General features: G+C 42.5%; 1 protein-coding gene across 13 annotated transcripts in view; it reads left to right on the forward strand.

The window, feature by feature from the left end:
* LOC132107837 (neurobeachin-like) overlaps positions 1–25,254 on the forward strand; it is a 275,916-nt gene that overhangs the window by 235,614 nt on the left and 15,048 nt on the right. For all 13 annotated transcript variants that reach the window (XM_059514113.1, XM_059514115.1, XM_059514114.1 and 10 more), the window contains 2 exons: positions 15,948–16,100; positions 20,055–20,225. In XM_059514113.1, the coding sequence (XP_059370096.1) occupies positions 15,948–16,100; positions 20,055–20,225 (324 nt within the window). The remainder of the gene's footprint in view (positions 1–15,947; positions 16,101–20,054; positions 20,226–25,254) is intronic.

Raw genomic sequence — 25,254 nt, forward strand, 5'->3', positions numbered from 1 at the left:
TTTTTATGTGTCTGTGTGTCTGTGATAGTTTAGTGATCTTGATAGATTATAATGATTATAATGTAATTATTATTATATATAGATATATTTGAATATGATTAACTTTTTATATAATACAAAATGGAAAATAGATAAGAAAAATATTAAGATTTTTTTTTTATTATTATTATTCACTGTCTGATGTACATTTATTTAATTTTATATTAAAAAAAAAATGAATAGCCTTATTGTCCTTTAGTACTGTCGCCATGGCCTTCAGTTCATTCTGCATCATTTCACCCTGCACTTACTCATTACCCACAATTCTCTCTGTAATGATCCCACGCAGCAGGAAACAGCTGAATAACAGCATTAAAAGAGCAAATCAAAGTTCACTGGCCTTTTGGTCTTTCCAGACCACTGCTTCAGCACTGGCCTTGTCTTATAAAGGTCATTATGCGGTATCATTGATCTATTTCTGTTGTAAGTCTATGTATATGTACAAATCTGTCAATAGGTATTTTAGGTAGATATATTTTAATGCCAATCTGATGATGTTTAGTCATTTTCATGGTATCAGAAGTATTGTCTCAACATTGAGCAAGTGATCAGCTCAGAACTCTGGCCTCCTGCTAAGAGCGAAAGAGTAACTTTCCCTCCAGTCATCACCAGTTTCTCAATAATCTGTTGGTGGTGCTCTGTCTGAAGGAGTGGGATGAGGCAGTCGTGCCCGGTGACAGCTCTCCAGGAGGGTGTCATTAGGGCGAACGGTGTAAAGCTGAAAAGTCTGAGTGTGATTGACTTGTCAGCCCATTATGAGGCTGTAGAGGAATTATTGGCTCACGAGCAGAGCGGTCTGAGGACGTGGATCATGACGCTAGCTGCCCAAACTGTTTGCGACTGAGTAACTGTCTGCAAACTTTATAAACCAAACCTCCTGTGAGAATAAAGATGGAGCTCTGTCCAGTTTTGATTGTCACCCTTGAGGTTGTGTTTGGCTTTAATTTTGGAGTCACTATGGTGCCGTCAAGATACTTCAGTTGTGAATGAGTTGTTGTGTAATGATAATGACATTTTGCGTGAATGTAAAACGTTGATTGCTTGTAATCAATACTGGATTTTTCTGCTGGGATGCACCTTTAGGTGACAGATGTCTAATTTCTATTTTAGATCCACTGCAGAGACACTTCTGCTACTGTATGTTTCTCATCTATATGAAATAAGATGATGTTATCGACAAATATCATATGTGATATGATTTTGCTACAGATTTTATCTGTTTTTGAACAGTAGGCTAAGGTTTTTAATGTTTTTTTAAGGAAGTCTCTTCTGCTCACCAAGCAAAAGCATTAAAATTGTGAAATGTTTTTGCTATTTAAAATAACTGTTTTCTATTTGAATAAATTTTAAAATATAAGCAAAATTTCCAGCATCATTACTCCAGTCTTCAGTGTCACAGGATCCTTCGGAAATCATTCTAATATGCTGATTTGCTGTTCAAGAAACATTTTAGTATTAATTATTTTTATCAATATTTAAAACAGTCAATGTGTTTAGGATTCTTTGATGAATAGAAAGATCCAAAGATTTTCATTCATCTGAAATAGATTTTGTAACATTATACACAATACCATTCAAAAGTTTGGGGTCATTAAGTAAGACATTACTTTACAAAGACAGTCCAGAATTTACAAAAATATATGATTTCACAGGAATACCCTGATTTATCTTTTAAGACAATTAAAGATACAGTCATGCTTAATAAATCATGTACATTTAAATTCGACAGAGTAAGTCTTACTATAGTAGAAAACATATTAAAGTTAATGAAAGATAAACCTTCTGGTGTTGATGAACTGGATGTCAAGCTATTAAAGATGGTTGCTGATCTGATTACTATGCCTATATGTTATATTATTAATTTGTTTTTCCTGCTAACTGGAAAAAGCTAAAATTGTGCCTTTTCCTAAAAACAAAAGGGAACATTTCTCTGGGAAAATTGCAGACATATCTAAATATCCTGCCAATTTTGAGTAAGATTACGGAGAAAATAGTCTATGATCAAATTAATTTGTATTTCTCTAAAAATGGGTTAAATTCACTTTATCAACATGCTTATAAGAATGGGCACTCTACAATGACAGCCTTAGTTCAGATGACGGATGATTGGTTGCATGAAATTGACGATAGGAAATTAGTTGGTACTGTAATGTTAGATCTGAGTGCAGCATTTGATTTAATTGATTATGATCTATTATTGAAAAAATTTAGTTGTTATGAATTTGAAAAGTGTGCAATCCAATGGATTTATAGCTATCTTACTAATAGGGAGTTTAATGTACTGTTTAATGGTAGTTATTCCGAGACAAAGGTTCTGTGTTGTGGGGTGCCTCAAGGGAGTTGCCTCGGACCACTGTTATTTTCTATTTTCATTAATGATCAGTCTTTTGTTTCGAGGTGTGCCACTATTGCCCTATATGCAGATGACTTGACTGTTTTTGTGTCTGATTATGACTCTACCAGACTTAATAATGTATTAAACAATGAACAAAAATTAATTGAAAATTGGAACATAGAAAAAAAGTTAATTATTAATGTTGCGAAGAGTAAATGTATGATGCTGGGATCTAATCATCTTTTAAAAGATTCCCTTGCTCTGAACTTGTCATTTGGTGGTTTGATCATTGAACAAGTGGCTAAGGCCAAATTGCTCAGTGTGATTGTGGACAGTAGGTTGACCTGGAATGCTCAGATAAAGCTAATATTGAATAAAATGGGCAGGAGTTTAGCTGTAGTTCGCTACTTCAGGAAATGCATACCGATTCGCATACGGAAAACTTTGGTGGAATCAGTAGTTCCTTTTCAGGAACTCGAGCTGCGTCGAAACGCTTTTGGGGAACGTCCCTGACGAGACCGACTCTGAATATCGTGTGCAATCAGTCCATCGGAAAGGCGTGACGTCACGGGCGGGGTGACGTAGCGACCAGGAAGCTATAAAAGCACGTGCCGTGCATCTGGCTTCAGCTTCGAATCTGTCAGCAAGCGCTCTGTGTGTGCATGTCAAAGTCTGTCCTGTTGGTCCTATTTATTGTTGTCTGTCCCTTAGCCATTAAAAGATCGCTAAAACAGCTTAATATGCCAAAACAAAAGCAAAAGACCTAACATATGAAGGGCGATTCCAAGCCACGTTATAGATTGTGTGTTCCTCCCTGCCCTCGCTACATTACGAGTGGGGATACACACAGTTTGTGCGTGGCTTGCCTGGGATCGAAGCACGCTGAGTCGGCTCTCGAGGGGGCCGACTGCCCGCATTGTGAACGAATGCCAATGCGGACGCTTCGATCCCGCAGGGCTCTCTTCGAGAAGTGAGCCTTCGCAAGCGTTCCTCGCGATGCCGGTTCCGCTTTCGCCGAGGCGAACCCGCGCCGGCATTCGTTGGGTTCGCAGATCGATCTGCTGGAAGGTATGGAGACGGGCACGTCCTTATCTCCTACATTCCCACCAGATCTGCCTGATTCCGGGGTTTGGAAGCCCGAGCTTCGGCTCTTCCCCCAGAGCGTCGGGCTTGACGCTCTGCCTTTCCTTCTCCGAGGAGATTGACACGGAGGGCGTCGGCGAGCTTGTAGTTGCACAAACAAAGTTGCATAAGCACAGTATAAAACAAACAGTGTCATTATACGGGCAGCGTTAGTGAGCAGCTATTTAATCTCCGAGGGGATTAATATTGTTTGTGTGACTAAGCTATTCGCGCGCTGTCGAGGCAACGCGTGTATTACATCATTTTCAGTTTTGATGTGAATTTTTCCATACCCGACCGCGTGTCTGGTTATTTTAACTCCATTTAATAAGCAGGAGTTGGTTCTAGCACTTCAATGTGTACTTTATCACAATCTAGACCGTGTTTACTTGTCTGATTGTTTGATTATTTTTAAATTCTGAGGAATATGACTCTGAGAAGTCAATATATCACTATATGTGTACTTTATCACAATCTAGACCGTGTTTACTTGTCTGATTGTTTGATTTCACTAAATTCTGAGGAATTTGGATTGCATTAGATTCTGAGGAATCTAATGACTGTTATCTAAATGGTAAATGGACTGCATTTATATAGCGCTTTCAACAGACCACATGGCCATCCAAAGCGCTTTACAATTTTGCCTCACATTCACCCTTTCACACACACATTCATACACCGACTGCGGTGTCTGCCATTCAAGGCGCCATCCAGCTCGTCGGGAGCAGCTGGGGTTAGGTGTCTTGCTCAAGGACACCTCGACACTTGGTCAGGTGGAGCCAGGGATTGAACCACCAACCTTCCGGTTTGTAGACAACCTACATGAACCACTGAGCCACTGCCGCCCCAACTTCAAGAAGTTCAATATATCAATTCAATATATAACTTCGAGAAGTTCAATATATCACTTCAATGTGTATTGTATCACAATCCAGACCGTATTTACTTGTCTGATTGCTTGATTTCATTAAATTCTGAGGAATATAATGACAGTTATTTGACTCATGAAGTTAGATGTACTGGAGGGACTGCTGGGCGGGAGCAGCCCCCTCCGCGTACAAACAGTCACGACTACAGAGGGCAGCCCCTACTGGGGTAGAGCGGTGTCCACCTCATTACACGGTGCCCGTCTCACCTCAGTGCCCTCGGGAGGTGGGTCTGCCAACCCTGCCGGAGTTTCAGGGTGCAGCGGCCTCCAGCGAGCACTACTCAGTTATTTCCGCCCGTGAGCGTAGCGGAGCTGGGATGCTCGCCTCCCCTTCGGGGGCCTCTTACTCCACAGATCAGTCTCGAGAGACTGATTCCCTTAGTACATTAGCTAGCAGCGTGGAAACTACTGCCAATGTATCTCAATGGGTCCTGCGCACAGTGGAAAGACAATAGTCGGCCTCCTGCAGGCTCTGGTTATGGAACAAAAAAGTGAATACCCTTTTTAGGAAGGAGGCCATCGAGGTGGTCCCTCCTCTAGTCAGGGAGTCCGGGTTTTATAGCCGGTATTTCATAGTTCCAAAGAAGGATGGGGAGTTGCGTTCGATCTTAGACTTATGTCATCTAAACCTCTCAGTAATGTCACTGAAGTTCAAAATGCTCACTGTCAAACAGATTGTAGCTCAAATCAGATCCGAGGACTGGTTTGTCACAATAGATCTCAAGACGCATACTTCCATATCCATCCTTCCACAACACAGGAAGTTTCTGAGGTTCGCTTTTGGGGGCAAAGCCTACCAATACTGAGTACTTGTGTGGAGTGGTCGCCATCTAACATGGCACATCAATTGCCTAGAGATACTAGCGGTCTATCGAGCATTGAAATATTTCCTCCCAGACCTGAGAGGTCACCATGTGTTGGTGCGCACCGACAACACATCAGTGGTCTCTTATATCAATCACCAGGGGGGTCTGTGTTCGCGCCCCTTGTACAAGCTGGCACACCAGATCCTTCTGTGGTCCCAGGGCAAACTCCTCTCGATCAGAGCAGTGTATATTCCTGGGAGATTGAATGTGGGAGCAGACATACTGTCGAGACAGGGGCCGAGGCCCGGGGAATGGATGCTTCACCCCGAGGTGGTGAAGCAGATATGGAGAGTATTTGGCACAGCCCAGGTGGACCTCTTTGCGACTCAGGAGACATCGCAATGTCCCCTCTGGTTCTCTCTAGTTCATCCAGCTCCTCTGGGACTGGACACTATGGTACAGACCTGGCCGAGGCTTCGTCTGTACGCTTTTCCCCCTATCGCTCTGCTCCCGGGAGTTCTGGCGAGAGTACGCCGGGACGGGGCCCGTCTACTACTAGTAGCCCCGTTCTGGCCGGGCCGAGTATGGTTCTCAGATCTAGTCTCGCTCCTCGACGGCTCTCCGTGGGAGATACCGATCAGGACAGACCTACTCTCACAGGCGCAGGGCACGATAATTCACCCTCGCCCGGAGTTGTGGAAGCTGTGGGTGTGGGCAGCTGGTCTCTCAACCGAGGTTGTTGAGACCCTACTCCAATCCAGAGCTCCCTCTACGAGGAAACTGTACGCCCTGAAGTGGAAGCTCTTCACTTCATGGTGCAGAGACCGCCAGCTTGACCCAGCAGACTGCCCAGTTGGTACAGTTCTGGAGTTTTTACAAGCCAGGCTCTCTGCGGGGTTATCCCACTCCACCTTAAAGGTTTACGTGGCGGCCATAGCTGCTTTCCACGTCCCTTTCAATGGTCAGTCAGTGGGTAGACACCCCCTAGTTACACGTTTCCTCCGCGGTGCGCTGAGGCTGAGACCTCCAGTACGATCCCGTGTTCCCCCCTGGGATTTGGTTGTGGTTCTAGAGGCTCTTTGTAAAGCTCCATTCGAGGCAATACAAGATATCTCAGATAGACATCTGACACTTAAAACTGCCCTGTTACTGGCAATCACCTCACTAAAGAGAGTTGGAGATCTTCAGGCCCTTTCGGTGGCCCCTACCTACTTAGACTTTGCCCCTGGTATGGCCAAAGCATTCTTATACCCTCGAGCGGGTTACGTTCCGAAGGTTCCCTCTGTTACACCACAACCTATCGTACTGCAGGCCTTCTGTCCTCCTCCCTTTCGGGAGCCAGACCAAGAGAAGCTAAAGTGTATGTGTCCAGTGCGAGCACTGGACGCATACGTCCACAGAGCTGCCCTGTGGAGAAAATCAGACCAATTGCTTGTTTGCTACGGTCCTTCTAACAAGGGTTCTCCTGCCACCAAGCAGACCCTTAGTCGTTGGATAGTCGAGGCTATCAACGTCTCCTATGAGTCCTCTGGTCTTCCCCCTCCTTTGGGGGCCAAGGCTCACTCTACTCGGAGTATGGCGGCCTCCAAGGCCTTCTCAGCAGGTGTGTCCCTCTTGGACATCTGCAACGCTGCGGGGTGGTCCACGCCCTCCACATTTGTCCGATTTTACGATCTTGACATGCGAGCCACGCCGGGCTCTTCTGTTCTCTCGTCTTAGCTGTGCTCTTTTGACTACACACTAGGCAGGGATTTGGAAGTCTGGCAGCGTGGGCACATCGTTCCCCAAAAGCGTTTCGACGCAGCTCGAGTTCCTGAAAAGGAACGTCTCAAGGTTACGTATGTAACCCTAGTTCCTTGAAGGAACGAGACGCTGCGTCGCAGAGCCATACTCCCGGCACCCCTGCCGGCGCTTGCTTCCCTACTCGAAGCTGAAGCCAGCTGCACGGCACGTGCTTTTATAGCTTCCTGGTCGCTACGTCACCCCGCCCGTGACGTCACGCCTTTCCGATGGACTGATTGCACACGATATTCAGAGTCGGTCTCGTCAGGGACGTTCCCCAAAAGCGTTTCGACGCAGCGTCTCGTTCCTTCAAGGAACTAGGGTTACATACGTAACCTTGAGACATTTTGTGTCATCTGCACTATTGTTCCATCATTTGGATGCAATGATGGCTGCAACTACAGAGAATAATTTAAACGGATTACAGATTGCACAAAATAAAGCTTCTCGGCTTGCCCTAAACTGTTCTTTTCTAACAAGTATTAGGGACATGCACAGTCAGTTAGCATAGTTTCATGTAAGAAGCAGAATTAATTATTCTCTTATTAAATTCTTAAAAAATATATTTATTACAAAAGCACCTGAAATTATTTATAATAGATTGACTTTCTTCAGTGACGTTCATACTCATTCCACTCGTCAATCAAGTGAAGGGTGTTTCTTGTTACCTGTCTGTCGAAAAAATCAACTGCAAAGAACATTGTGTTTTAGAGCAATGGTGGCATGGAACTCGCTCCCGTTGTTTTTGGTTTCAGAGAGTCACATTGTTAGTTTTTACAAAAGACTAAGACTGTATTTAAATACTATTATGTATTTATTTACTATTAGTAATTGTAATTATGTAATTAATTTACATTTGTATATATATTCAAATAGAAAACAGTTGTTTTAAATAATACAGATATTTCCGAATTTTACTGTTTTTGCTGACTTGCTGAGCAGAAGAGACTTCTTTAAAAAACATAAAAACATCTTACTGTTCAAAAACTTTTGACTGGTAGTATATATATTTAAATACATTCTGACCCTTCTGTCTTGTTTTGTAAATCTCATTTTAAATTTAATTTAGAATTATTACATTTTAGAACAGCTACTGCTGTAAAATGAATCATGATAGATTAACATGATAATAAATATTGACAATAATTGGGACTGTGTTAGTGAATATTCAGTGATGACATACAGTACAGCTTTAAATCTTCTTGTGCAGACAGTTTTTTGGTGGTCTACAACATAGACATGAGGTTAGCATTTTAGAGCTGTCTGCTGTGATAGAAATCTGAGACATTCTGAAGGATTATTGAAATATTAAGGTTTAACGCTCATAAAAGAGAGTGTATTTTTAAATACTGACCCTACAGCAACAGCATGCTGTGTTTTATTGTAGGCATACTGTTTCTTGTGACCCTGCATGTGAAAGTCCTCTGTTTTATGGCACTTTAAATAACTTTGTTATAGTTCACACCAAGGGGACGTGGTTAAACAGCTTGTTTCAGAATGAATCTGTATAACAGCAACTTGAATCCAAAACAGCAACATTGGGGAGAAAACATTCAACCTTTCAGGTTCAGATGTGTGCAGGCAGAATGAGGTCTTAAATGATTCTAAATGGTTTTAAAAGTTCTTCAAAGGCAAGTGCTTTTGAGTGACACTAAATGGGGAGGAGGTCACATTCCTCGTGTGCACATGCCCCAATGTACAGAGGCGTCTCTCACAGGGAATTATGGGTAATTTGTACTGATATGGCAGTGAGAATGGAGAAGAATTGGGAATGTGGCAGCTTTAGTCGATAAGAGATAAACAGTGTCAGGGAGCATGTAAAAAAATATTAAGCAAAAAATGAATAATGCCATCATTTCATTATAACTATTAAAGATTTTATAGTATTTGTGCATTTAAACTTGACGCACAACTATGGGTTAAAACCATCCGCAATAATCCATAATCATATTGGTAGTTTTATCTATCCAATCCATTTATAGACAATCCAGTTGATTTAATGTGTATAATCATTTAAAAAATCTTTCAAGTTTTCTTATCATCGTATCATTTAAAAAATCTTTAAAGCATTATGCTCTCCTCTATCATTTCAAATCATGGTTACTGAACCAAAATCTGAATTTTGCCTCTGGGCACAACAAAACGTACTCGGTTACTAAACGTAACCTCGGTTCTCTCTAGAAGAGCGAACGAGTACTGCGTCTTAGCTAAGACGCTACGGGAAAAGTCTCTTTTCACGAAATACTGAAGCAAAAAATTATCCTTAATTTTGTATTTTTGTAAAGCGCATTTGCAGCAGTACACAGCCATAGGCGAGACGGCTCGTTCGCTCATTGGCTTGTTCTGCGGCAACTGCACAGCCTATCGAGCGCGGGCTGATGCAACATCAGACCAATAAGGGCGCTTCGCGCCCTTCTTGCCACTTCCCGCCGAAACGGGTGTGGCCCAACCTATAAAAGGAGCTCGAAAAGGCTGACTCACCTGATTTATTTCATCGCCGAAGCGAACCAGAGTGAATCGTGCGCACGGCAGAGAACGCAGTACTCGTTCGCTCTTCTAGAGAGAACCGAGGTTACGTTTAGTAACCGAGTACGTTCTCTTACGAGAGCTCTCTCGTACTGCGTCTTAGCTAAGACGCTACGGGAACCCAATGTAAAACGCCGTGCGCGCAGGGATCACACACCAATAAACCTGAAGCAACGCCCAGGATTTACAGTGCACAGTCACCTGAGGGACTCACAGAGAGTCCAGGACAGAAAAGGGAAAAAGCCCTCCGTCCCATATCTAGCAGCATCCGTAGATGCGGCAATATGACGTCACACAGCCGAGGCAAGGCCTGACCAATGTGGCAATGCGGGTCTTACGCAATACTGCCCATATAACAGTCGGCAGCGCATAGCGCTCGTGAACTCAGAATTCCCCTCAGGGCCCTGATTCGCCTATACCGACAGCAGCCTTGCTTGCAAGGCGGGAACCTCCAGGTTATAGAACCTGATAAATGTAGACGGCGAGGCCCAACCTGCCGCCATACATATATCCTGCAAGGAGATCCCAGTAGACCACGCCCACGACGAGGCGATGCCTCTTGTGGAGTGTGCTCTGACGCCCAACGGGCACTGAAGGCCCCTGGAAGCGTAAGCTAACGCTATGGCGTCAACTATCCATCTGGATAGAGTCTGTCTCGAAACAGCCATTCCCTTGGAACGCCCACCGAACGAGACAAATAGCTGCTCCGTCTGCCGAAAGGCAGCAGAGCGAGACACATAAGCTCTTAAAACCCTGACAGGGCAAAGAAGACTCGAGTCTCCATCCTCCCCTGACACCGGCAGGGCAGACAGGGCAATAACCTGAGCCCGAAACGGTGTGTTGAGGGATTTCGGCACATAACCGTGCCTAGGTTTGAGTATGACTCTTGAGTCATTGGGCCCAAACTCCAAGCACGACTGGCTCACCGAGAGCGCGTGCAAATCACCCACACGCTTCACAGAAGCGAGAGCCAACAAGAATACTGTCTTGAACGACAGATGCTGAAGGCTAATCGATTGGATAGGCTTGAAAGGGGGACCTTTCAAGGCCTCCAAAACCGCCGCGAGGTCCCACATAGGGACTGACGGAGGTCTGGGAGGATTCAGCCTCCTAGCTCCTCTGAGGAACCGGATGACTAAATCATTCCTTCCTATTGACTGACCGGACGCCGTTTCAGAAAACGCCGCGATGGCAGCCACATAAACTTTGAGCGTGGATGGGGCTCTGCCCTTATCCAACAGCTCCTGAAGGAAGGAGAGGACCTCCGTCACCTCACAACTAAGGGGTGAATAACCTCGAGCTGTGCACCAGCTGGAGAACACCGACCACTTCGAGGCATACAGACGTCGTGTCGACGGAGCTCTAGCCTGAGTGATGGTATTTAGCACTCTCACTGCGAGATCAGCGGGTAACCATTGAGTGCCCATACATAGAGGGACCACAACTCCGGTTGAGGGTGCCAAATCGAGCCCCTGGCCTGCGAGAGGAGGTCTCTCCTCAATGGTACCGGCCACGGGGCGACATCTGCTAACTGCATCAAATCTGGGAACCATGGTTGGTTCTTCCAAAGAGGTGCTACAAGCAGTATTGAACATCTCGTTTCTCTCACCCGTTCTATCACCTCTGGAAGGAGGGAGACGGGAGGGAACGCATAAAGCGGGCAGCACGGCCATCTCCGTGACAGCGCGCTTTCGTTCTTGGAAAAGAACGCGGGGCAGTGAGCGTCTTCGTGGGACGCAAAGAGGTCCACCTCCGCCATGCCAAATCTCTGCCACAACAGCCGGACTGTTTGCGGGTGTAGAGACCATTCGCCCGTAGGAACATTGCCTCTGGACAGCCTGTCTGGACCCAGATTCTGCAGTCCAGGCACATGCACTGCTCTCAGCGAGCACACGTTGCGCTGAGCCCAAATCAGGAGGCGTTCCGTCAGCCTGCACAGGTTTCGGGACCCGAGACCGACCTGGCGATTTATGTAGGACACCACGGACATGTTGTCCGAACGGACTATGACGTGGTGATCCTTGATATGGGTACAAAAGCGCGTCAGCGCGTTCTCCACTGCCAGCATTTCCAGGCAGTTGATATGATGGAGCTTTTCCCATTCTGACCATAGGCCAAAGGACGGTCTGCCTTCGAGCAGCGCTCCCCATCCCGAAGTGGAGGCGTCCGTCGACACCATTTTCACACTCGGGGAAGCCCCCAGGCTTACACCTGATCGGTACCAGCCGTTCGCTGTCCAAGGTGCTAGAGCCGCAACACAGCTCTGATCGACCTTGAAATGCAGCCGGCCAGACGCCCACGCTCTGCGCGGCACCCGAGCCTTCAGCCAGAACTGCAGGGGGCGCATGCGGAGCAGGCCCAGCCGCAGAACCGGAGATGCTGAGGCCATGAAACCCAGCATCTTTTGACAGTGTTTGAGCGACACAGTCGCGCCACAGCGGAAAGAACTCGCTGCACGCTGAATGCCCATCGCGCGCTGTGGTGACAGCCGCGCCGTCATGGAAAACGAGTTCAGAACTATACCCAGAAACAGGATCGTCTGACTGGGGTTCAGCGAACTCTTCACCCAATTGACACTGAGGCCGAGCTTCTCGAGGTGATCGAGTAAAACGGCTCTGTGGTCCATGAGCTCCGCTCATGATCGGGCCAGAACCAGCCAGTCGTCCAAATAATTCAGCACTCGTGTGCCTCTGAGTCTAAGAGGAGCGAGCGCTGCATCCATGCACCTCGTAAACGTACGAGGAGCTACGGACAAGCCGAATGGCAGGACTGCAAACTGGTATGCCTGGCCCTCGAAGGCGAATCTCAAATATCGCCTGTGGTTTGACGCTATCTGTATTTGAAAATACGCGTCCTTCAGATCTATTGACATGAACCAGTCCCCTCTGCGAATCTGCGCGAGGAGCTTCCTGGTCGTGAGCATTTTGAAACTGCGTTTCATCAATCCCTGTTCAGCTGTCTTAGATCCAGTATGGGCCGGAGACCCCCGTCTCTCTTGGGCACCAGAAAGTATCTGCTGTACAGCCCCCCCTCGCTTTGAGACACAGGCTCTACAGCCCCTTTGCTCAACAGTTTTGATATTTCGGCCCGAAGTATGTGTGCTACTTCTGTTTTGACCGTAGTTTCGACGCGCGCTGAAAAGCACGGTGGGCGTCGAGAAAACTGTAGCATGTAGCCTCTCTTTATAATGCCTAGCACCCAATCCGAAACCCCTGGAAGCACTGACCATGCATTTGCATGAATGGCTAAGGGCTGGATGCGAAACGCGCTCTGTTGACTGGGCAACGGCGGCGCTCGAGTGTGCTGCGCATCTGAGGCGGGGAGCGCGCTGATCACAGCGGGTAGATCGCTCTTCCTCGACCCCGTTCCGGCGCTTAACCGACTGGAGGGAGGCTGAGCGGGTCCCGTGGGACTCGATATATCTGCGAGTAACCGTGGGCTGCATGTGTGCACTTTTACCACTTTAAACTCGCTGTCTGCCTGTGCAGAATGTACGTGCACGGGCCTCGTTTTTACAGAAGCCCCGCGCCGTATGTGACATAGTGTATGTGGGCACTGGGAAGTGGGCACGTTTACTATGCGGCGCGCTCGACCGATCTGTGTCGATCTTATGTGCGCTAGCCCTGTGTGCAGGGCTGTGCTTATATGTGGAGATGGGCACTGGGTAGTGGGCATCGTCACTGCATTTATAGCACCATCGGCCGTGGCCGGACGAGCATGCACGGGTTTCGTTTTTACAGAAACCACATGACGCGTGTGACATAGTAATTGTGGGCACTGAGGGGTGGGCACGTTTACTATGCAGTGTGCGCGACCGACTTGAGTCGACATTATGGGCGCAGGCCCTGTGTGCAGGGCTGTGCTTACATGTGGAGATGGGCACTGAGGAGTGGGCATCGTCACTACATTTATAGCACCATCGGCCGTGGCCGGACGAACGTGCACGGGTTTCGTTTTTACAGAAACCACATGACGCGTGTGACATAGTGATTGTGGGCACTGAGGAGTGGGCACGTCTACTATGTAGTGCGCGTGATCGACTTGAGTCGCTTTTATAGGCGCGAGCCCTGTGTGAAGGGCTGTGCTTATATGCGGAGATGGGCACTGAGCAGTGGGCATCGTCACTACATTTATAGCACCATCGGCCGTGGCCGGGACACCAGAAATTACACCTTTTTCGGGAAATATCTGGGTAGCCGTGATAACGGTTTTCGTGTGCAGGCAAGCGGGCAACCGTACAGGCTTGCGCATTGCAAACAACGCTGAAATAGTCACAATCTCTGGAAACTGAAACAGCGGCGCGCTTAGGTGAGAGCCCCGGCCGCAGCGGAACTCGTACACCGGCGCTTCGATGAAGCAGCCATCGTGTGTAGTGCCGACGCAGCGTCAGCAGCATGCGTAGATGGCTTTCCCAGGATGGCTTCGGGGCTCCCGGCCTCACCGTAATCCTCTGCCGCGGTCCCCGCGGCGCGGGGCGACGGCCAGTAGAGCGAGAACGGGGGTTTCGAGCTGCGTTGCTGAAGCTGTTGTGATAACGGCTTTTGTGTGCAGGCAAGCGGGCAACTGTGCAGGCTTGCGCATTGCAGAAAACGCTGAGACAGTCACAATTCCTGGAACTGAAACAGCGGCGCGCTTGGGTGAGAGCTCGGCCACAGCGGAACTCGTACACCTGCGCTTCGATAAAGCAGCCATCGTTAGTAGCGCCGACGCAGCGTCACACAGGAGGCTTTAGATGGCAACACCGCTTTTGCCGCCGTCCAGCAGAGGGCGGACAAAGGTGCGTCGCTATCGCCTGTTCCACCGGCGGAAGTGAGTGGTAGTTCCTGTTTTTAGCATCATCAGTGTGGAGAATGCTAGTGAGACAGACGAACGAGTTCGTGCTGAATATGGAGCGTTCCAAGCCTTCGCCACCTCTTCGTGAAGCTCAGGAAGAAATGAGGCGGGCTTTGAGAAGTACGCTCATCCGAAAGGGAAATACCATCCAGCCGGGAACGAGAGGGGGGGGCGCTGGTGCAAACCACTCCCGGCCGAGACTCATCGCGGCCAACACGATCATTCGCCCCGGCTCCTTCTCGATGTCAGCTCGTCTGCTGGGCTTCTGAGCAGAAGGCGCGAGATCCTCGGAGCTCGCCCAGCCCTCACTGCCCGAAGCTAGCAGAGAGCGCGTGTCCTCTTCCCCCGACGCGGCCCTGAGATCGACTTCCTCGGACGACGCGCCGGCAAACAGCGGGCGCTGCCCACCGGGAAGCGATGCAGGGGGGGCCGGTGAAGCAGGGCGAACCGGCGAGCTCGGTTGAGCTGAAGACGGTTCCGGAATCCGCTGGAAGCGATGCTTTTACGGCGCCTCAGCGCAGCGGAGAATGCAGGCTCAGAGAAAAAGGCCAGGCGAGTCCTCAGAGTCACCATGGCAACAGCTCGCAGTGGGGGCATCCGCCGTCAGCGAGCGAGCGCTGCATGATCTTCACCCAGGCAGGAGACACAGATGACGTACCGGTCTCCCTCGCTGAGTGGGGCTCTGATGAGCCGCAGGAAGGCATCTTAAAAAAGACGCGAGCTCTTTTACGAGTGTGTGTCGCAGGGCGAACACACACACACACATAAAGAACAGCTTGTATATAACAGGATTGAAAGGATATAGGCGCCGGATAGCGCAGCAGGAACGGCAATGGAAGGCGGCGATGCCAGCAGCTTCAGAATGGCTCGTCCTGCTGATGTGCTTTCTCAGACGGCGCTTGCTTCCTCCGTGATCCAGCGATGCGTGAGCTTCGCTGAAGAGATGAAAAATCAGGTGAGTCAGCCTTTTCGAGCTCCTTTTATAGGTTGGGCCACACTCGTTTCGGCGGGAAGTGGCAAGAAGGGCGCGAAGCGCCCTTATTGGTCTGATGTTGCATCAGCCCGCGCTCGATAGGCTGTGCAGTTGCCGCAGAACAAGCCAATGAGCGAACGAGCCGTCTCGCCTATGGCTGTGTACTGCTGCAAATGCGCTTTACAAAAATACAAAATTAAGGATAATTTTTTGCTTCAGTATTTCGTGAAAAGAGACTTTTCCCGTAGCGTCTTAGCTAAGACGCAGTACGAGAGAGCTCTCGTAAGAGAACCAGACCTGCTTTACGTACTTCAACGACTACAGCAGATTCATCCATCAGCTCACTTCAAACATTAATAAAGTTTTCTGTCATCTCTCATGTTTCCTTTGTATTTTCAGTTTTCACCCTCCCCCATCTTCGTGCGTTCGCCGCATTCCCACACTCTCTGAGTGTTTTAAAATGTACTCTGATGGTTTGCCAACATTTTGATTAATTGAACTTCAAAACATGCAATGTTGAAAGCACTGGTATTTTTGCATGTGCATATTAACTCCGTTTCCTTATCTTTATTGCCTCCTGTCCTCTTTCTCGTCACTTCATAGGAGTTGATTCCTGAGTTCTACTACCTGCCGGAGATGTTTGTGAACAGTAATGGCTACTGTCTGGGTGACAGGGATGACGGTGTCCCTGTTTGTGATGTAGAACTACCAGCCTGGGCGAAGAAACCTGAGGACTTTGTCAGGATCAACAGGATGGTAAGTAGAACTCGCTACCTAAACACAGCAACCCTCTTCATCACATGGCCTGAACAGAATCTGCACATACAGGATTCTGTCATTCACAAAGTTTGTAGATACAATAGTGGACTTTAGTGAGCGTTTCTCAGCTCAGAACCTCTCCCGACCATCTCTCTATTCTGTCTATTCTCTGTTCTGATTCATATTTGATATTATGCAAATAAACTGCATATCAAAAAATTATTAAAAAACAATGCATTGATTCAGAAAATGTGGGAGACCTGTAGTCCAGTGTAGACCTACTAATGTCATATTGCTTTGCTAACTATATTACATCAACTGACGTAATGTCTAAACAGAATCAGCAGAATCTTAAATTCATAATCTAGTATTTAATCTGTAATCCATTTCCTTCTGTCTGTTCCCCTGAGATCACACTGATTCATTCGAATGAAACAGCATCCTGGTCCTCTGCAGGCCTCTGTGTGCTGTGAAGGTCGTAATGTAGTGAACTGCTCGATACTAATGTAATCTACTGCTGACTTGAATGATGTCACGGAGCACAGGCCTGGCCACTGTCCCTTATAATGTTACCCTAATGCCGACTTCATCAATCATGATTTAGCTCGCAGCAGACAGGATATGTGTGTGTCCACCAATCCCTGTAGACAGTGGTGGGCTCGATTTTCTGTTCTGCCTCTTATAATGGCTGTATCTTATAAAAATTAGAGAACCACATGGGTAAAGATGGCAATTGTATATGCTGCATGATGTTGTGTTTGTGCATTTAATTCTACTTATTGTGTATTAAAACTTCTGCCATTTCAAAGTATTAAGGGTGTGTTGTGGCCCATGCTGCCTGAGGAAAAATGTGTGTGTATGTGCACTACAGGAAACACACTTGACCTTTTCAGATGCAGTGACAGTGTTGGAGCATGTGTGTCTTGTGGAGGTGACCTTTCCTCCAGCCTCTTTTTTTTCTGGTTTAACACATTGAGCTATAGAGACACACGTACTCGCAACTACACATGCACATATCCAAAAATCACACAAGTAGCTGTCTGTTAAAGTGAGATTTCCTTAAGAAAGGGCTTGAGGATGTCAAAACACCTCAAACATATGAAACTATTTGACACAAGCCTTGAATGTTGCAAAATCTGTTCAGGTCTCACAGTTTGGTTACCTCTTTCTAGTAAAACTCAGATTTCTGTGGCCCAAAATAAAGCATCTTCGTATTTGTAACAAAAGCTGGTGTAAATAAAATATAATAAGCTCCTCGTCTGGATTTAAAGAAATAATTGATCTATGCATGCTGTTATAATTTACTCCTCAGGTATGTTATGAATCCATTTGGCTTTATTTCTTCCAGCAAAGAAGTGCAGTAGAAAGCACTGGTGCTTTTTTTCATAACAGTTAAATATATATTTTTTATTTATTTATTTATTTATTTATTTCATTAAAAAGAACCGAATTTAAAAAAAATCATTAATTCAAGAAATTAATTTGTTTCAGTAAAAAAAAAAAAAAAAAAAAAAAAAAAAAAAAAAATATATATATATATATATATATATATATATATATATATATATATATATATATATATATATATATATATATATATATATATATATATATATATATATATATATATATATATATATATTTTACTGGTTCTGAGTAAGAATTCTGATTCATTTTAGTAAGAATTCTGATTTATTCACTTTTTCTGATTCACTGATTAATTTAAATGAACTGAAAAACTGAAAAACACCATTAAAATGCAACAATATTGGTCCATACATCTGGTGTGCTGTATTTCAAGTCTGAAGTCATATGATTACTTTTTGCGAGGTACATATTGAAATTTAATATTTCAATATTTCCTGAAAACCTTATTAAAAAAATAAAAATAATTATAGCTAATGTGATCTCATTGATGTCAAACATGCCTTGACATATTGGCAAACCATATTTGAATATTTATCTTGCCATATTCTTGCCATCTTGCCATATTTCCGGGTCATTCTGTAAAATGTCTATCTTTGTGTGCCGCTGTTGCAAAGTCCGCAGTTTTCCCGAAATTCGGCTATTTTAACACTGTTGCTGCGGGTTATTTTTCATGTCCTCAGGTTGAAGCAATCCCAATAATGTGATATTTAGCCCTGGGAATGTGAATTGTACAACAGGAACCCTGCCATTTTTTATTTCTTGTTTACTCCCCTAAAACGCAGACCCCCCTCAAAACATCATTGGGCTAGTTTTGAGTAGCAATTGGATGGGTTTTGTTGCAGAACCGTGTCCACAGCTGAAAGAAAATCATGATAACCTTAATATTTGTGTCTCTTTATTTCATACACTAAACATGCAGGAATACCAACACAAATATCCAGTTTCAATAAATATTAATTTCCTTTTGTGGTCAGTTTTTAATGGAATTCTTTGGTTTGTTTCATTGACTGTTAGGTATGTTAGGTTAGTTGAATGCACATACATTTTTAAACAGGCTACGGCTCGATTTTGTCCTTAGATCTTGTCCTTTATTTTTCTCTTTCTGCTGCTCTTTCTCTCTGTCTCATTTAATCCCCTCTTTCTCTCCTTGTCTTTGTGCTCCTTTCCTCTCTCTCCGTTCCCCTCCTGCCATTTCTTCCTCTCTTTCTTTCACTTAGTGTTCCCATCTTTGCATGTGTCACTTTCGATTGTAATGACATGCCCTGGGGGGAACTCAGCCCCTGCGCTCCACGGCTTGCTCTGTTGGTAATAGCTGTTATTTCTGATGTGAGAGTGAGTCTGTAAATTCCAGCAGCGGTGCCCTGGGTGTGTTTGTGTGTGAGAGGGAGAAAAAAAGTGTGTGCCACTCTGTGTTATTTGTTCATTCGTTCTTTAACCCCCCTTTGTTATCTCAGCATGACAGTTTTTGATGGGATTTGATAACTATAATATAGCACTTTTGTGCATCCTTAAGCATTAACAGCAGAATCCAGGCCTGTATTGGAATAAAATGATGCTTTTGAATTCATAACTGACCATAGCGAATGGTGAAAAATAGAACACAATAGAAAATATACAAGAAATACTCACTGACTGCAGGTACAATAAATGGGTGTGTGTGTGTGTGTGTGTGTGTGTGTGTGTGTGTGTGTGTGTGTGTGTGTGTGTGTGTGTGTGTGTGTGTGTGTGTATATATATATATATATATATATATATATATATATATATATATATACAGGTGTATATATATATATATATATATATATATATATATATACAGGTGTATATATCAGAAATGTATCAATGTTAACTATAAAATAACTGTTAAAATCTATAAAAACTATATGGACATACTAATAAAATAATAATAATAATAAAATTACAAAAAAATACAACAAAATCACTTATATATTAATATTTCTAATTAAGAAATTATTATCATACAGTATTTAAAGACATTTATGTTACAAAATATTTCTCTTTCAGATAAATGCTGTTCTTTTAAATTGATAAAAACATTCTTTTAAATTGTAATAATACTTCACAGTATAACTGTCTTCATTGTATTTTTGATCAAATAAATGCAGCCTTGAAGACTTTTTTCAGAAACATAAAAAAGTACAGACCCTAAACTTTTGATCAATGTGTTTTGTATATATAGTTTATCTAACAACAATCACTCATTATTAAGTGTCAATATAAGTTTACTGTACAGTATATTGTTGAATTAGTTATATTTCAGTGGTAAGGGTTGTGTCTATCATATGTTATTGAATGAACAATTTATTTTTATTGAAAGGTATTTATTTACATTTTAGCCTCTTATGTAGATCACAGGCTATTGCAGTCTGCTAAATCGAGAAGCGTCACCGCAGGTGCATGTTTATCTGTGCATGTGTGTTTGCGTCTGTATGTCTGTGTGTGTTTGTGTTGATGTTGTGTATGTGGTCCTTTCACCTCTAATTGCCCCGCTCTCTTTGACAGGCCCTGGAAAGCGAGTTTGTGTCGTGTCAGCTGCACCAGTGGATTGACCTTATTTTTGGCTACAAACAACGTGGGCCCGAGGCGGCACGCGCCCTCAATGTCTTTCACCACCTGACCTACGAGGGCTCCATCAACCTCGACAGCCTCGCCAGTGACCCCCCGATGCGCGAGGTAGGTCGCTATGGCGGGGTTGCCATGAAAACAGCAACAGGCTTTCAGAATTTATGACTAACATCTATTTTCTATGCATTTTTATAATTGGAACTGTGTTAGTAGAGGGTAAAAGATTTATAAATGTCACCACTAGATGGACTGCTGTCTATGTTGAAATTATATAGCTAAATTGTGTGGGGTGTTATTAAATTGATATATTTGCAGTTAGCTTTTCTTTTAAGGATTCCAGATGCAAGATGTTTAAAAACGATGGCGTAAGATTCGCAATATTAGCATTCGTCAACCGCCGTTCAGGCATGAATGGACCCAGTTTCAGTTGACTATCTGACTGTCAGTATGTGTCATTTGGATCTTGCAATGCAATTATGTCCTCTGGGAAAGAGAAACTCAAACTGCTTACTCATGTGCTTTGGATCATCTGCAAAGTAAAAAGTAGTAACCATAAAACTGTAGGTACAAATAAATATTTTACGTAAAGGTACAGTTGATTATGTCCGTGCCAATAAAGGCATCAGACAGATTTATGAAAGTTTTTTTTGCACATGTAAAGTTACCATCACATGCCAAATCTCTATGCTATTCTGAGCCTTCATCTGATCATAATGAAGTAGTAGAAATCTTTTATATCTTACATATCTTACACACACACACACACACACACACACACACACACACACACACACACACACATATATATATATATATATATATATATATATATATATATATATATATATATTAGTGCTGTCAAACAATTGATTGCAATTAATCGCATCCAAAATAATTTTTTTGTCATATTTGTTTATATAATATGATTGTGTTTACTCTGTATATTTATTATGAGTATATAAATACACACACATGCATGTATATATTTAAGAAAAACTGTACATTATATATTTATATAAAAATATATAAATATATATATATATGCAAATACATTTAAATATTTTCTAAATATATGCTGTATGTGTGTGTCTTTATATTTACATAATAAATAAACACAGTACACACACATATGTTGTGTAAGCAAAAACTTTTATTTTGGATGTGATTAATTATTTGACAGCACTTAATATACAGTGTATAAATATATATACTGTTTCAATTTTTACATTTTATTTTTTATTTACTTTATATTTCCACGGCAGTGTATGCAATTATTGTATGCAAGTATTTTATTCATATTTTGAAATGGCTTATATTTTTATTTTTTGCAGTTTATTTATTTAAAATTTTACTAATTCCATAATGTGCTTTTACTGTTGTCTTTTGTGTTTTTTTTTTTAAATTTAGCTTTAATTGATTTTATTTAGCTTTTAGTTATAGTTATTTTAGTACATTAACTTAACCTTATTTTAGTTAGCTGCCAAGGCAACAAGTGTAAGTATTTTATATAATATTAAAGCTTTATTTCAGCTATTGAAAACAAAGTTGAAAAGTTTTAGTTTTAATGATTCAGTCATTTAATCTAAAAACACTATTTTACATGAAATAGTACTATTTATTCAGTTTCCGGTTACCTACAAAATTTGAATTCATCACGCAATTACGATGTAAATCAATATTATTGATTTTCCACACAATACTCTTTATTGACTGGTGGAAGTTTTGAAAATGACTTAACTGTGTTTGTGGATATGACTGCAGTTGAACAGCAGCAGCTGGTAAGCAGTGTTTGCAGCCTCATGTACCCCATTCCTCCCTCCCTTTCTCTTCTTTTCCTCGCTCTCCTTCCCTCTATCTCTCCGGCTCCCTGTGATACCCACCATCTGCTGTCTGCAAAACAAGTCATTTATATACTGTCACTTCCAGGACTGCCTTTATTTGTCAAGTGACCACTATGCAAATCACTCACTGAACAGGGGGGCTAATTATCAAACAATATGGAGAAAGCTTTGCTTTTCATCATTCGGCTCTACATTCCAGACAATAGCAATTATGTTTCTTTCATGTGGCCGCATTCTTCACAAGCAGTCTAGAGCAATGGTAACTGACAGCAAGGTTTGTTAGCCTCAGAAGAGCAAGAAAACCGGCTTTTATTTGTCAGTCCTGGAGTTTGAGAAGGCTTTATGTTCCATTCAGTATCTTTATAAATTCTATATTGCTTTTTATGTCATCCAAGCACCTGGCAACTGGCATTCAGACACTTGAAGAAAGCTGACCTCAACTTGACTTGTTAAATGCATGAAGGAGTTTTTGCTAGTTAACCAGTGGCCCTTGAGCTCGAAATATTAAAGTAATACCCTCTCAGACAAAAGCTACTGACCTCAAGTGCGCTATATTCACTACCGTTTCTAAGGTCTCTCGGTCTCAACCGGAGAGGGAGGACGGCTCATGGTATCTCGCTCAGAAATGCGACCATCACCTTCAGGCTATTGATTCATTCTCCAGTGACAGGTGCATCCACAGCTCTGACATTAAGCACTGCAATTACAGCCTTAAAATGTCAAACTCTGGAGTTAAGGGTCATAACTCGTTCCAGAGTCAAATCAAAATAGCAGCAGTTGATGATGGAGTCACAGGACTCTAGCTGGCGGGGTTGTGTCATGGGAAAAAAAGCGTTTACGGATAAAGAACATGCCAGCAATCTTTTGATTCAGATTTGTATTGCATGTAAACATAATAGCACTAATCTGTCCCTAATAAGGATTTTAATATGTTCACAAGTTAATATAGCATGTCAGTGTAAGAAAAGAAAGAGTTGTTCTAAATAACAGATGTAAACCAAGTCTGAATTATTATACTTTTTTAGAATTATTATTATTATTAATTTTATTATTATTATTATTAGTAGTAGTAGTAATAATAATAATAAGAGGAAGAAGAATATTTTTTTATTGGATGCCAAATGTTTCATGATGATTCGTTGATGTCTGAACATTTTTGAGAGAATGGCTTGGCATCAAACATGGTGTGAATAGTTTTGTGGTCAGAACTTGTTTGTGAAATGACGTTTTAGCCTCATCATCGTCTTGGTGTCAACATGTCTTAAGGGGCTTTATTCCACACAGGCCTGCATGGACATCTAAAAGGCCTACATTTTAGATTTAGATATGTCTTAGCTCTTTTTTTACACATACCATCACTAAACTCACAACTTGAAAAATCCTTATGGTTCTCTTTAAGGATGAACATCAGAGCTTTGACATGCTTGCACATCCCCAAAACTGAAGCTGTGATTGATATGTCAAAGGTTATGATGGATGTTTTATGTCCATCTAAGCGTGGCAGCTTATACCTCTGGCAGACATAATCAGTGTACAGCTCATGCAAGAGGTGTTTCTTATCAGCCGGAAAGAGCAGGGGCTTGAAGTGGATTATAGTAATGAACTGCCAGTTAAAGGTTACAGATTTCTGTTTGTGATAAAAGTGTTTTTCTCCAGCCAGCTGACACTGTGGGTCTGTTGACAACATTGGGATGATTTAAAGGATGTGCCCCTTATATAACCTTAGTGTCAGCTTTGACTCTAGACATAACCTCTCCGAATTAGATGTATAACAAGGTACAGTTGCTGTAAATGCAGGATGTTTTTCTGGACATTACATTCTGAATGTTAAAGAGCTGATATGTAATTCTTAGATACTGTATAATAGTAAGGATCAGATAGATAGATAGATAGATAGATAGATAGATAGATAGATAGATAGATAGATAGATAGATAGATAGATAGATAGATAGATAGATAGATAGATAGATAGATAGATAGATAGATAGATAGATAGATAGATAGATATGGACCATTTATATTCTGATTTCTGGACTTTTAGAAGGAATTTTTCCCTCGTTTTCCCTCACTGTTGGAAGGCAGAAATATAGTGATACTTTCCACATGGCTGGCTGTTTCTCTCAGATCTTCAGATCAGATTACATTATTTGAGCAGACATTGTGACCCCTGTTCCTGAGTCGAAGCTAAAATAGCTATAATGTGAGCGCATTATTATTTGACAGACAGCATCGTAAAGCAGCACAGACTGACATTTAATTGTTACCAAATGCGAGAGCTCTGCTTGTGCTGAATTTGCCACCAGGGTCAGGCCAAGATGATATCGTTTAAGTTTGATGATCTGTTCCTATTTGAAATATTTCAGTGAGAACTACTATTCACGGTTCCTCTCATCTCAGTTGCACCAATGATTGTTTATGTGTTTGTTTCACTGCTTTCAATGTGCTTTGAATTCAGTGTGAAAAATCATTTGCACACCATTTTATTGAGAACAAACTTAGAGTAATGTGAATTAAGAATTTATTATTATTATTATTATTATTATTTAGTGGTAACTTTAATATAACTTTAATATTTTATATAAACTAGTGCTTTCAAACGATTAATCACGATTAATCGCATCCAAAATAAAAGTTTTTTCGTTTACATAATATATGTATGTGTGCTGTGTAAATATGTTTGTATTTATTTTGTATATATAAACACACACACATGCATGTATATATTTCAGAAAAAATATCTTATTTTTATATATCAAATATATTTATTTATAATATGAATAAATATATTTATTCATATGAATTATATGAATATAAATATAAACATGTAAATACATGTCAATATATATATATACTGTATGTGTGCATATTTGTATATACAGAACACACATATAACAACAAAAACGTTTATTTTGTATGTGATTAATCGTGATTAATCATTTGACAGCAACATTCAAATTTTTGAATTTAGAGTTTAAAATTCCGAATGGTTCCAATTCAAATCTGAATTAATAATATTTTAACATTTTACAGTACATATCTAAACATTCTTAAATCAAGATTTGAAAATCAGAATGACATGATATTATAAGAAAAAAAAATCTTCTTATCTTATCTTATCTTATCTTAAAAATAAAAATGTTCCCCTTTCTTTTCTTTCGCTGCCTCTCTCTATTTCTCTCTCTTTTTTTGCATAAAAATCTTGTTTTCCATTTGAATGAAGTTTACTTTTCTTACTCCTTGTTTTTTCTTGTTTGACATAATATCTTAAGTCTGTTTGTATTCTTAAGTGTATCTT

The sequence above is a fragment of the Carassius carassius genome, chromosome 28 (genome assembly GCF_963082965.1).
Source record: "Carassius carassius chromosome 28, fCarCar2.1, whole genome shotgun sequence".
Lineage (NCBI taxonomy): Eukaryota > Metazoa > Chordata > Actinopteri > Cypriniformes > Cyprinidae > Carassius > Carassius carassius.